The sequence below is a fragment of the Hemitrygon akajei genome, chromosome 29 (genome assembly GCF_048418815.1).
Source record: "Hemitrygon akajei chromosome 29, sHemAka1.3, whole genome shotgun sequence".
In the NCBI taxonomy this organism is placed as follows: domain Eukaryota; kingdom Metazoa; phylum Chordata; class Chondrichthyes; order Myliobatiformes; family Dasyatidae; genus Hemitrygon; species Hemitrygon akajei.
In genome coordinates, this window is record NC_133152.1 from 28999596 (window position 1) to 29014510 (window position 14915).

The following is a 14915-nucleotide window of genomic DNA, read 5'->3' on the forward strand; positions in this document are numbered from 1 at the left end:
GGCGCAATAATATCAGCGCTGGACTCCAGAGCGAAGGTTCCTGAGTTCGAACCCAAGTCAGTTTGAGTGTCGAGCTAGCAACTCGGCCTCGTAAAAACAAGAATAGCTTGCTACAGAACCACCGTCATGACGGTGCCCCGATAACTCCACTGCCGAGTTAAGGTCTATTCTTCTTCTTCTACCCATTCTGAACCTGATGAGACTGTCTAATTTGTTGGCTTCTGAGTGGATTAGTTTAGGTAGAATTAGATTTTTCATGGTTGGTCAGTTTGGTCAATTTGGATTGGGCTTTAATTCTGCAACTGAGCAGACATCTAGAAATATAAGGCCCCTCTGTCATAAGGTACCTAAATACAAACTGGAAGTGAAATTTAATGTTCACATTAAAAGCTACTTTTATTACCTTTGTGTGAAGAGTTAAATTGTATTAATCCTGTGGTGTTAAATTACACCTGTCTTTGAACTAAAGCTGGAAATAAAGTTATGCAAATTTGCTAAGTCATTGATTTTATTTTAATTCCTGGTTTATGGATACTGGTAATATACCTGGGTATTCAGGACCAATAATGCTGTGCAATTTTGACTTTTCCAAAGAGGCATTTCAAGGAAGTTGCCACACTGTTTGCCCAAGCTGAAACACGTAAATTTAAATTGTATGTTCCCCTGTTTGGTTAACATGTTTTAGCTTTGTTGATATGTTCATTCTCGTTACGACGAATAAGCTTTGATTATTTATTTATTTCCATAGATGCCAAGTTCCTTCAGCATTTTCTGTGTCTTACTCTGGACTTCCAGCACCTACAGAATCTTTTGTGTTTACTCTCAAAAAGATCTTTCCTGCACTATCTCTGACATTGTGTAAGAACGTGGTAGTTTACAGGTTGGAAGGAAAAGTTTACACAAAGAATGGTCCTTTGACTAGGAAGTGTTTGATACTCTTCAGGGTGTCAGTATCAAATTTGATCGGAGCTGGGACACACCAATGTGCTTTGGCTCTCTGATGATGAGCAAATTTCATCTCAGTTAGCATTGCTTTGTAGATTTTTGAGGAGCCACAGAAAATTAGTTAATGTAATTTATCTTGTATTTCTGGTCAAGATGGCAGCGAGCTGCCGAGTGAGATCTGTTGAGATAATGGTTCAGACTTGGTTGTTTATTTAGGTCCATAGGAATGTTTTGGGGGCAGCATGGGGAGTTAGGGGACAGGTTAGGGTTTAGAGAGAGGGATAAGAGGGAGTTACAGGTCAGGGGGCAGTAAATAAAGAGTCAGGAGCAAGAGCCAGTGGTCGGAGTCCAGTCAGAGAGCTCTGCTGTCAATTACCAGTGTTGGCAGATGTCGGGATGGAAGACATTGAGAAGAAAAACCAACAATTTCAGTGGTCATGACCAAGGTTGTTGACCCCTCCCCTCACTAGGTCAAGAAGTCCCGGGTTTGAGGTCCATGCAAGTCAGGAGATCAAGGCCCGGAGGCCAAAGTCCCGTGATTGGCAAGTCCTGGGGTAGACATCCAGAGATCGTTAAAGTCTAGAGGTTGAAGCCGGTGGTCAAAAACCAGGGATCAGTGAGTCCGGAGGTTGAAACCTGAAGGTCGAAGACCAACGTTGCTGAAGCCAGAGATCAGGGCCTGAAGTTCAAAGCCCTCGGCTCTGAGTGTCTGAATGTCAGAAGTCTGTGAGTCCGGGCCAGGGACTGGATATTGGAGTCCCAATATCTAAGACTTCAGGGCCAAGGACTAGTGGTCGGATTCATGGAAGCGGCCTGTCTTGGTGATGGATGCCTGCCTATGTGTATAGGAGGCTGGGAAAAGGGCTTGTTTTGTTGTTGTACTGTTGCTTGTGTTATTCTAATGAACATAGTGGGCACGCTGTGCTTGCTGGCTGTCCCAGCACATCCTTGGGTTGTGTTGGTTGTTAATGCAAATAAGGTTTCGATGTGCATATGATGAATAAGTAAATCTGTTAAAGAGGGTGAGAGCTTCATTTAAGAGATAGGGGTTTCAAGATTCAGGTCAGGATATTGAGGTGGAAAATGGCTTTTAGAGAGGATTGGGGTCTCGTTTAATTGATGGGTTGAAGGATATTGGTGGTATAGAAACCCAGGGAACATCCATGGAGAGTGGGTGGAAAGAGTCTGGTTGAATGAAGAGGAAAAAAAAAACATGTTAAAGGAAAGTGGATATAGTGATTTAGATGCATATCATATTTTTTACTGAGTTAAGTATTGTATGTAATTAGTTTTGCTACAACAAGTGTATGGGACATTGGAAAAAAGTTGAATTTCCCCATGGGGATGAATAAAGTATCTATCTATCTATCTATCTATCTATCTAAGTTGTCAGAAAATCATACAGCATGGAACCAGATGTGTCACCTACTTAGTCATGACAACCATCAAGCTATCATTTATGGTAATGCTGCACTAATCCCTTTTCCCTCTATGTCCCATTAACTCCTCCTGGATACCATTTACCTACATCGTGGGGTAATTTGCAGTGGCAAACTAATCTACCAACCCATCCACCTTTGGATGTGGGAAGAGAATGGAGCCACCTACACCATCATAGGGAGAATGTGCAAACTAAGAGTTTGGAATTGAACTAGGGTCACTACAGCTCTACTGGCTAATCTGTTGTCAGATTCTGGGACTCAAATCAGAACAGTCGCACACCATGTCTTTGTATATCCTATTCTTAATGAGTTTTTTTGTGCAGGTGTGTCATGAACGTCACCTTGGTGTCTGGATGGCCTTATAAATAAGCATAACCTATTAAACAAATTTAACATTCCAAAACAGCTGTGAAGTGTTAATTTACTGAATTTAGTGAAATATGTACCAAGCCAAGCTCACTGATTTTATATTTTACCAGTTTTTGGGTGCCTTTCAAGTAGGAAGATTACAGTTGGTGGGTCCCACAAAATAATATAGATTATTAAGTAGGAAATATTATTGTCAGTAGGTCCCACAAAATGAGTAACACACATAAAAATGCTGAAGGAACACAGGTGGTTATGCTGCCTGCCCTGCTGAGTTCCTCCAGCATTTTGTGTGTGTTACTCTGGATTCCCAGCATCTGCAGAATCTTGTGTTTATGATTTCCCACAAAATGATACGTTATTAAGTACAAATTGCAGTTTTAGTCAGTTAGTAATGTATGAGTCATGTTGCTAAACAATTTGAAAAATGATGTCTTAACAGATAGATTAAATAAGATTACTCGTTTGACATCCAGTAATATTGTGTATCAATTTTGAAAAATAAATAATAAGTATGGTTTTCCAATGAATGTGTTGTAAGTTTTATGTTACTTATTCAATAGAAGTTGTAAGTTAATTTTATTATGAGTGTTGTATCTCATGCGTGATGTTGCCTTTTTAAACAGTGCTTTGTATGTAGCTGATAATCTACAGATAGCGATTGGTGATGTATTTAGCCCCTTACCCACTTACCCCCCCCCACAACTTCTCTTCCACCCCCCCCCCCGGCAAACCAATTTTTTATTTTATTCATGACTTATAAACTGCTTCTTAGATGCAGTTCAGTGAGCCCTTCATTGTTTTTATATACACTGTAATGCTCCTGAGCCTCAGTACTGACTGAGGAAAGCTTTACCTTTGCTGTGATACATCTGCGCAGTATGGTTAGCACTCTCAAAATATACTAGTTTCCTTTGTTGAATATGCTACAGACTTTAGGATTCTCCGTAAGTCTTTCTGATCAGTAATTCCTTTTTAGCATCAGTAGACTACGGACTGTGACTCTCCTGAATGACTCTGAGAATGAAGATCAACAAGAAATAATCATCTGCGTATGGCAATGTCCAGATGCTGAAGTCTCTCTTTTTTTCTGATTTGAAAGAATTGTGTCTCCAGTTTGTTCCTTCACAGCACTGTAAGGGGAGGGAGAAAGAACGTCGCTGACACTTGAGATTCTTCTGGTACAGGAAAAAATAAATAAAGCCCTTTGGAGATTCAGCAGTTATATTCATGTAGGTGGGATACATTATCATGAAGAAGGAGCAGGTGTATCAAGAAAAAGGAAAAATGCTGCTGTTCTCTTTATCGACAATTGATATTTCTATTTTCTTTGGTTAAAAGATTAGAGCTGGATTTTGAAGACTTCATTCAATTGCTGCAGGATTATTCATTTATCTCGAGAGATTCATCTGCTCATACATTCCACACTGACAGGACATTCTCTGATCATCCTTTCTGTAGTTTGTAATTCTGCAATTAAGGAATTCAGAACAATTATGCAGGTGTCATTTATGTGCTCCGATCATAATCTGAAGAACAGAGGCACAGATGAGAGACTCGGTCGGCACAATGCAAGTAGCCCCAGCCTAGGAAGTAAGAGCAAGTTCAGAACAGTGGCAATGGTTGCCCGAAGTTTAGGACAGCTGTCGGTACAAAACATGGCATCTTCAAGTGACTTAACCTCCAATTACCCAGGGATGAAGTTTAGGTATGGAAACAATATCTTCTGCACATTATGTTTCTGTAAGATGGGGGTACTTCCATAGATCTGATCTGCAGTCATTTTTGCCTAAATGTATTTTCTATTTTTCAGAATTATTGTTTTTAAACCAATTTATTCCTAGAAAATATTCTGCGTCATCTGTAGCTACAAGCATCCTGTAAGCATTTTCCTACTTCCTAATTTAAAATAGAAATGTGTTTTTTTTAATTAGTCCTGAAATTTGAAACCATGAAGAGAGAGACGCATTGTTTCTTTTGTTTGTTTCCTTTTAAGTATAATATCTGTTTTCAGAAATTTAACAATATGACAACTATAAAATTCATCCTTCATCCAGGCAAATAGCCCCTGTTGTGTGCAGGCTAATTCTGAGTGGCAGTTCTGTGTATGTGGTGAGATGGTGGGGCGGGGGCTGCTTTAATTGTTTCATGAAATATAGGGCATGGTTTTAATTCCAGAAACAATACTTAATGTGGGTCATAGCATAGTGAAATTTTTAATGTAAATGTTTTAATAAATTAGGTTTCTAATTGGCTCTCTAAAGGAAATTATTCTAAAGAAGCTGCATTCCTACATTATAACAAAATTTTATGTGTTACTATTTATAATTGAAGCTTCTAGGCCTCAAAAGTACATGGATGGCAAAAAGTAAAAAAAAGGCACAAGTATTGTGGGTAAATGCCAGTATTTCGTCCTCTGAGTGCCACAAAGTTCAGGATTTCTTCATGTGGGAGCACAGTAGTGCAAGCTGTCCCATTCTTTCCTGCAGTTTGCTGCCTGGCCCTCAAAGCTATGACAGCTCCTTGGCACTTGAGCCAAGGAATCTGTCCTGGAAACCTGGTGCCTTATAGAAAGGTGATAAAAAGGATTGGGATATCATGCGATAAGTCACCCCTTCCCCCCACACAGCATCTGAGTTGTTACTGTAGTTTTGTTTTAAATTAAGCTGTGCCACATACATTGTAAATATCTGTTTTGCATGGACTAGAGTAGCACCACAATCTCAAACAATGACAATAAAGTTCTATTCTAGTTACGGTATTTATGTGGTTGGTCCAGTTCAGTTGCTGGTTATTAACGGTCGGCTACAGTAATACCACTGAATGTCAAGACAATATGATTTGATACTCTTGACAGAGATGGTCAGTCATTAATGTTAGAGATCGGAGTTAGGAGGAAAGTTGGGGAACCACGATTGTTTGTATAGGTGCGTGGGAGAGTAGTTAACTCAACTTTGACAGGGTCATATTGTGGCGGCAGGTTACCAGTCACATGTTGACTGATCACTGTGCCTATTAAATTTGCTTCAGAATGTTATCCAGGTCATTTTAATGGAAAATTTATCTCTGACATTAGTACTCTTAAACTTGTGTTACAAAAATAAAGAAAAAAATCAAAGAGTAGGACAAGGACATACAGATTGTAATCATTAAAATGTAACTGTAGGATTCACATTGGGAAATATTTACCTGAACTTCAGATTGGGGGGCAAAAGTAAAAACCTTTGAATATTTAGAAAGTTTTGACCATTGCATTTGTAAAACTTCATGATTTTTGTAAATGCACAATTGAAATGATCCGAGCTACATTCTTCATCGTTAAATATAATCTGAATTAAATCTTCAGTCTTAATAAATGCTCTGCTAATCTGTTACATTTATATATTTTACAGCCCTTTTATGATTATTTCCTTGCAGAAAATCTATCCAGTCTGGTGTGCCTCTTATGTACATTATATGTATTTGAAAAGATTTTGAGATTCTCTTACGGAATATGGAATGGTTGAATGTGATCTGCACATGACTGGAACCCTGCAAACACTGCAACCATTTTCCAGTTTTTGGGGAATAGGTGCCACTGTTAACTGATCTCAGCTAGAGCAGCAGTTGGAGTCAGCTAAAGGGAAGAAAACATCAGCTTTATTAATAGCCAGAGTGTCCTCTGAGGATAAATATCACATGAATGTTCAAAATCAAGAATCCCACACAAAGCACTATCAATTTGCTGAGTTTATGGAAAGTTGCTGATCATCTATTGCAATTCTTGTTATCAGATGGGGAAAAAATAGGAGATAGCTGGATCAGAGAGGAAAGAAACCCAAAGTTAAAAGGATGTCCATCACTCAAAATCTAATTTTCATTTAGGAATTGACTCTTCCTGATAATTTTGCATCATCATAATCAAACACAATGCAGAATTAAATAGTTCTTGTGTGGTATTGATGGAACTCTTAAGAAAACTAAGTCAACTTTCATTTAAAAAATTACTTTGCATGAAGATTTCAAGACTATAAAAATGTGTAGCCTAAAATTATTTCATGGGTAGTGTTGACCTGTGGATCCAACATATGCTTTAATTGCACTTTCTACCTGACTTGCTTTGTATATATTTTCAGCAGCTGACCTATACATACTGAAATGGGTGGGAAAAGACATCCAAGTAGAATTAGGCCATTCAGCCCATCGAGTCTACTCCACCATTGGCCACTACAGCTTAGACACCTACTTTAAATTTTTTTTCCTGTAGTATTTTAGAATTTGAAAATTGGTGTCTCCAGCCATAAAGAAACAATCCACAGTATACGTGTTTTAGAAACCCTAAAACAATTCATATAATCTTGGGAATTATGTGATTTAACATCTGAAATTAGATTATTTAATATATAAAGTACTTTCTTTAAAAAGGGCTTCTGTGTGTAGCTTACAATAGCTTTAGTTGAGTCATTGGAATTGTTAATTGGAACTGGTTATGTAATGTACTGCTATGTTTTTCTGCTGGTGGGTTGGATTGTGCCGCTTGGTTCTCAGTATTTATCCAGACAGAGAGGAATTTTCCACAGGCCTTTGCAAGAATAGTTTTATTCTCTTCATTCAAACACACAATAATTTATTGGACTGAATTATTTCACACAGTATTTCAAATCACCTTGATCAAATCATTTTGTTGCTACCTCATTGAAATCTGTTGACAAACTGTAGTTCGAAGAAACTACTGGGATTTAGTACTTGGCATTGGGGATAAGGCACTGAGGTGGGTGATAGTGAAGTTTCCTGTTTGTAGTTACTGAATGAAAAGTACAGAATGGAAGCTCAGTCCCTACCCAATGCAATACTGCATAATTTAATTCTGTAATATTTTCAAGATCCTGAAAGTTTTGTGTTGAGTTTATAGCTTAATTATAAATGGGAAATCTGTGTTATCACTGTTTTAAAAAGAATGAAATACAGGACTGAAGGAATTCAATTTTAATCTTTGAATTTGGGTGTATTTGATACTCTGCATCAAATATTGTTTTGTTTATTTCATGGAGAGACATTTAGTTTTTAATTGCTGTATTGCGGGGGTGTTGTGCATGCAGTATGACAAATACAAGTGCTTGACTTTAACTGCATTTCCAAATGTGTAATTGATATTGCAGTGTAACAAGACTTTTCTCCCTATCTGTTTTGTGGTTATTCTGAGCAGAGTCTCAAATTAGGAAATGTGAATGTATTTTAGGATACTTCGTATAACCCCAAAATCACTAGAATTTGAAGAGTACTGGCAAATCTTTGTATTTATAAGTTAGCAAAACAATTTCATTTTTATAAGGTTAGGAAATTAATGATTGTTAATGGATTGTATTCATTGGATTGATACCCATTAATGAATTGATACCCATTTAAAGAATTGTAATCTAATTCCTTTTAGTAAACGCAAATGAGTGTTATCCAGAATTTAATTGTTGTTTGGGTCAGGAGGTTTAACAAATTATAAAATGCTCAGTGGTTTTGGTTCCAAGGCAGAAGTGCTCACGGCTTACTGGAATTGACTTTCTTATTAAAGTTATTTCCCAGTATTTGAAAACTATGATGTTTAAGTGGCTGCGTGAATTATTTTAATTTATTTAATATTACTAATATAATATCACATTCTTTCAATAAGCAGTTTTCTAAGATTGAAATCCAAGTCAAGTCACTTTTATTATCATTTCAACCATAACTGCTGGTATGGTACACAGTAAAATCGAAACAACGTTCCTCCAGGACCATGGTACTACATGAAACAACACAAAACTACATTAGACTTCAGACCTACACGGAACTACATAAAGTGCACAAAACAGTGCAAGACAGTACAATAATATATGTACAAGACAATAGGCACGGTAAAGGGCAAATTACAATATAATAATAAATTATGTAAATGTAAACAATGTTTTAGCAGGAATGGAGAAAGAAATGAGCAAAAATTGCAAAGAGAGTGGAGTGGTGTTCAGTTGAATGTGTGTGTGTGTAAATTGGTGTCAGACTAGACTTTGGGAATTGAGGAGTCTAATGGCTTGGGGAAGAAATCCAAAGTCCAAATCCAGTGTTTAAATCTGAGTTTTAAACTTTATCTTGACAAATTTGTTATTGTGTCATTGCAACATTGAAGGGGTTGAAATAGCTGCACTCGTGAAACTGAAATGATAGAATGACAAAAATTTTCATTATAAATATGTACATTGGAATTTATAATTGCAGTATAAAAATTACAACTTTGATTTTTAAACTAAACACATTGCATCTACAATCCTTCTTCTAATCTTAAAATGTATTTTAATGCTGTTGCTTCTGAACACTTATTGAGTCTGATAGAATTACATAGTCAGTTCAAGAAAGACAAATTTAGCTGAGAAATATTTGAATAATGCTAATTGTGCTGGTATAAAAATTGAGATTGCTTGATAAAGTAAATTATGTGGGATTAATGAGCCTGCAATCTATTGAGGAATAAAACCGTCTTTCTGAGGCCAAGAAAGCCAAACAGTAGTAATCCTGAGAATGGGAAATTTTAGGAGCAAGCAATAAATAAGGGGAAAAAATTGCTAGAAGATAAAATATGTTAATAAATGGGCAGCAAATACCTTAAAAAGTAATTTCTACAACTAAATAAGAAGAAAGAGAGTGGCAAAATAATTCTTGATCTACAAAGCAGAGGCAAATAATATGTAGATTACACAATAAACAAGTAATAGTGGGGAACCAAGGATGTAATAATAGAGAATAAGTTAAAATATTAATGAAGAGTACATAGTGAAGATATTAAGAGAACTTAAAAGTCAACAAGTTTGCAGTACTTGCTGCTGAAAATTTGAGGGCATTTGGGTGTGGCTGCAGAAATAATGAACAGAGAACTCCCTAGACCAGGGGTTTCCAACTTTTTTTATGCCGTGGACTCAACATTGACTGAGGAGTCCATGGACCCCAGGTTGGGAACCCCTGCTGTAGACCCAGGAACGGGTAAAAACTAACAGTACTGCTCAGAAAGGGTGGAGAATATGGGGAACAAAGATCCAGTGAGCCCAATAAATGTGGGAATTTATTAATAAATATGTGATGAAGAGCACTTAACAAATTATTTGACCATTGAGAAGAAATAATGGTTTTCTGAGAAAGAAATTGAGTTTGACAAATCTGATAACTTTTTTGAGGATAAAACTAGCTGAATAGTACCAATGAATTTATCTGGATATCACCTAAAAGATTTGTTCATAAAGTAAGGCATTGTGGGGTTGAAGGTAATATATTGACACAGAGGGAAACCAGCTGTAGGACAAAAACTGTGAAAATAATTGGATGATTTTCCATTTAGCAGGCTTTTATTTGTGGGGTCGGCGTTGAGCCCTGGGTGCTTACAATCCGTATCAAGCCTTAAAAGAAAAGATAGAAACACATTGGAAAAGTAAGCTGCAAAGACCATATAGACAGATTGCAAAGAGGTCTAGAAAGCTGAAGTGACCAGATAAGGAGATGGGAGACTAAATATAATGTGGGAAACAAAGATGTTTAATGTTAAGAAAGCTGTAAATGGTAGTAGTAGTAGTGGTAGTAGTGTAATGGTAGTAGTAAATGGTAAATCATACTCCTGACTTGTGTCCATAGATGTCGGAAAGGATATGGGTGTGGGGAAATAACACATTCCTTGCAGGATCTTCAGTCTCTAACCTACCCTTATATTAACAATAAACTGGGTGAAGGTTCATTTGACAATTTAGTTATCATTATCTACAGCCAGTGGAGGTCGATGATAATGCCAGTGAAAGTCAAGGGTCGGTGATCAGATTCTCCTTTGCTGGAAGTTATCTTTATCTGGCACTTAAATAGTGTGCATGTTACTTCCTGCTTATCAGCCTCTGCGTTGTCTGAGTCTTGCTGCATGCAGGCATGGGCTGCCTTACTTGGTGAGAACGGAAAGTGGAGTTGATCATTGCACAGTCATCAGCAGGACATCTGCACTTCTGAGTTTATGATGGACGTTTGGTCAGTGATGAGGTGGCTGAAATGGTTGTGCTCAAGAGGCAGCCTTGAGCAACTCCTGTATTGATGTCCTAGTGCTGAGATAATTGACCTCCAACTGCCACAACCATTTACCTTTATGCTGGGACGTTAACTCTCATCTCGTCTCTGGAGTTCAGCTTTAGTTCTGGTTTGGATTAAGTCTGTGATGAGCTTTGGAGCCAAATGGTCCTAGCAAAATCCAGACTAGGCATATGTGAATCAGTCAGCAGGTTATTAAAGGGTAAATTCTGTTTGAAGTTGGTGACATCATGGATAAATTTACTGATGCTTGGGAGCAAATAAGTGGGTCGGTAATTAGATTTGTCCTGCCTGGATCTTGTGAATAGTTAACTCAGAAGTTAAACTGTTTAAAATAAAATGGTTTGTGTACAGAAAGTAACTTGCAAAGTGAGCATTAGGAATGTGTAAGGAATTGTCAAATTATTAGAAATACAAATTTTAAAATTGCTTGCTGAAATTATGTAATTCTTGCATGCAATTGATCAGGTATTGCATTGTGCAGTCAGCATCCTGCTCTCACAGTGGTCAGTTCCCTGCATCCACATTATACTAGGTTAAACTGCCATTGAGTTACTCCATTCCTAATCTCACTTTGTTTTATCAGACAGCCTGAACTCATGTAATTAGAAATTACATCATTTGTGTCTCTTAGCTTTGAGTAAATGCCTACCAAAATCATGATTCCTAAACGCATCCACAAGTCTGCTTTTAAATACATCAAAATATTTTCCAGGCTGTGTATCAGAGCTCCAGTAGCTTAATGGATTTGTTGGTTAATGCTGGTCTCGTAACTAGTGTTATATTTCAAACATGAAGTATTATTACAATAGCAACAAAATTGCAAAGATGGTATGATAGCTAGTTTGATTAATTTCCAGGACTCTCTCATTGCCAGTGGCTTTTGTATTATTCAGCTCAAGCCTTGAGTTGTCATTGTAAACTTGGACTATAAATCACATTTCCTGAGGTCACTGAACACTTTCACACATAAACTTGCCAAAGGGTTTCGTGAGACCAAAAGTCAGTGTGATTTAGATCAACTGCACATCTTTAATCACTTATTCTCTTGGTTTGTTTATTCCAACAGCTTCATACATCCTTTTCTCGTGAATCAGATTTGTTTCTGACTATGCTTTAATACAGTTCTGTTGCTCTGCTTTACATTAGTCTGACTTCTGACAAGATTTCTACTGACTATTTTCTGTGCTTCTGGTGAACTATATTGAAAATCTGTAATCTTAGCTTCTCACTTGTAGTCTATAAATAAAATCTTAGTATCACAGTTATGAAATGTTCTAATACCCAACATAATACATAATTGCATACATGTTGACACATGATTATAGCCAAACAAAACAGCATGCCTCCAGGGCTAAGATACAAAACACAGTACTAACAATTACATACAGCAGGCAGCATACACACATCTAGCACGTATAGTTACGATAGCAGAAAAACATAGTCACAAAATGATTGGTGGTGCATAGGATGTTGTCCTGGAGCCATGTTTCTGTAAGAACAAGCACACAGCAGCAGCCCCTCATCATCTGCCACTACTGCCTCAGATGAATGTGATCCAGTTTGTCTTCCACCAAATGAACACCAAGATATCAGCACCACTGGGAGAGGCCAGCCCCCAACCAATATGGACTCCAGCACAGCCACCTTGCCTCTGCTCTCTCCCGCACTGCCTCTGGCGTCTCCTCCCCTGGCCGGCTACAACAGCCAACACGACACCACGAGGGTCTGGTCAGTGCAACAACCAAGGCCACGCAGCTGCCCCACTATTCAGCTCGCCAATGAATCAGTGAACTGGACTTCGCATTATTCGGTATTAACCAACGTCCAACAGGATCTTGTGATCACAAAAAATACATTCAAGACAATCATTTGCACTGTTTGTTGGACAGAACGCTGCCTCTGTCGCCTTCTTCCTTGGATGTCCCAGTTAATATTGTATATTAGTTTTATAAGGATTAGGGAAAGGTAATGAAATCTGAGGAAATGTGGCTCTCTCTACACTCTGGTGTCATTATGCCACCTTCACAGTATATCCAGATGTTTACTCCAGAATCCATCTTATACTCTCTGGAATCACCAACAAAGTGTGCTACAACAACTGTGGTAATCTTTCTAAAAGCTCCATCAATGCTTATTCTCAATGGTGTCTTTAAATTATGAAGCAACATGCTTTGTTACACATGATTACGGCAAGGATTTGATGTTGAGCCTCACAAGATAAACTACAGATGACTTACAGATAAACTACAGATGAAGGCTTAATCAATCTTTAAGGAAACTCTTAGCTACAAAGATGGTGAAGAGAGCTACGAAGAGAGCTTAATTGGGAGAATTCTGGAGCTAGAGAATAGGCTGCATAAGATATGACCATCAATGTACAGCAGTCTTTACAAATTGACCTTTATCCGTACTCTCTTCTGTTAGTTAACTAATTGTCTTCCAAGCTTTTATACAAAATGCTCCAAGCCTTTGTGCAGTGGCCTTTATTGTAACACCTTAATTATTCATATGCCATTTGCAGTTCCTTGTTTAGAACATCTACAGGGTCCACTTTATATGAGCTGGTAGATGCATTCCTACATTTCCAATAAATTTGATGAACGTAGTTTCCTTTTCATAAAAAGAAAGAGTATTGAAAATGGCAGGTAAGGCAGTATTTTGGAGAGAGAAAGAGAATTAATGTTTCAGGCTAGTGACCCTTCATTAGAACTGGCAAAATAATAAATTTAAATTCATTTTAAGCTGCAGAGAAGAGAGATTGAATGGAGAGATTAAAGAGGGTTTCTGTGATAGGGTAGAGAGCATGATTGTTCAGGTCAATGAATCTGAGAATTTAATAACTTAGACAATAATGCATCCACCCAATCAAAGGAGTTGCTGGAAATATTAAACAAGATAAAGAATACTGAAAATACCCAGGAGATCAGGCAGCAACTGTGAAGAGAAGAAAACTGAATGAATGTTGAGTCACTAGGCCCTTCGACACCGCATACACACCATTCATTAAATGCCTTCCTTATATCTGCATTGGTCCATAGCCTGAAATGTGTACTCAGTTTGATGCATTTTAAGTGTTGTGAGAACCAGCTTCTGCCACCTACATAGGGAATGGATGACTTTACATCATATCTAGGCAATGCTAACAAACAGTATAGGCTGCTTACAAACAAGAGAAAATCTGCAGATGCTGGAAATCCAAGCAACACACACGGAATGCTGGAGGAACTCAGCAGGCCAGGCAGCATCTACGAAAAAGAGAAGACAGTTGACATTTCGGGCTGAGACCCTTCATCACTCTTTTCCAATAGTGCTGCCTGGCCTGCCCAGTTTCTCCAGCATTTTGTGAGTATAGGCTGGTTATTTGAAATTATCATATTTATTATGGAGTACTGAGGGTTTCCACGTGTCCAAGCAGATACTAGACCTTTTGCTTCTGTTGGGCTTCAATGCAAAACTGTAGGAGGCCAAAGAGAAAGTACCAGGGGAAAGGGGAGTGATGTGGAAAGCTGAGTTAGAAAATGACCCTCCATAATTCTGGAAGGCAATGGGAAAAGTAGATGTGTGTCTAGTAGTGGAATCACATTAAAGGTACAGGAAATTACAGAGGTTGTCTATTGAATATGGAAGCTGCTATGTTGGAACCTTGAGGCAAAAGGAGAGCAGAGATACAGGAAAGAAAGGTGTGATTGTGTGATCTGTCAACCGTATGCATGGGGGAGCCATGATTAAGGAGAAAGGAAGACAACTCAGAGATACTAGTTACTAGTCTGGAAATAATCATTGATGGAATGGATGCAATGGAAAAGAATAAATCGGGAAAATAGAATGGACTATTTTCAGAAAGGTGAAATAGCTGTGGAACTGTATAGGCTTGTAATGGGTGACTGCTAGTTTATTCGCTAAGATGGAGCAGTCAAGGAAGGGAATGCAAAAGGCAGATGTCAACCCTTTAAAAGTTGGAATTCAATGTAACTAAATTTTCACTAGCCATTTAAGTGTAGGAAGCAATGTACCAGAAAAATTAGTTGGAGGAGGCCTGAAGTTAGAACATTTCTAGTGATCCCACAAAGAGGAAGGCAGAGTCTGGAGCTATATGAG

At 37.9% G+C, this 14915-nt stretch overlaps 1 protein-coding gene across 18 annotated transcripts in view; it reads left to right on the forward strand.

The window, feature by feature from the left end:
* The window catches only part of kcnab2a (potassium voltage-gated channel subfamily A regulatory beta subunit 2a), a 287858-nt gene that overhangs the window by 198465 nt on the left and 74478 nt on the right, over window positions 1-14915 (forward strand). For 2 of the 18 annotated variants that reach the window (XM_073032035.1, XM_073032036.1), the window contains exon 1: window positions 4235-4461. The exons of the other annotated variants lie outside the window; for them this stretch is intronic. In XM_073032035.1, coding sequence (XP_072888136.1) covers window positions 4250-4461 — 212 coding nt within the window. In that variant the 5' untranslated portion in view covers window positions 4235-4249. Of the gene's footprint in view, window positions 1-4234; window positions 4462-14915 lie in introns of those variants that run through there. 18 annotated transcript variants of the gene reach the window in all.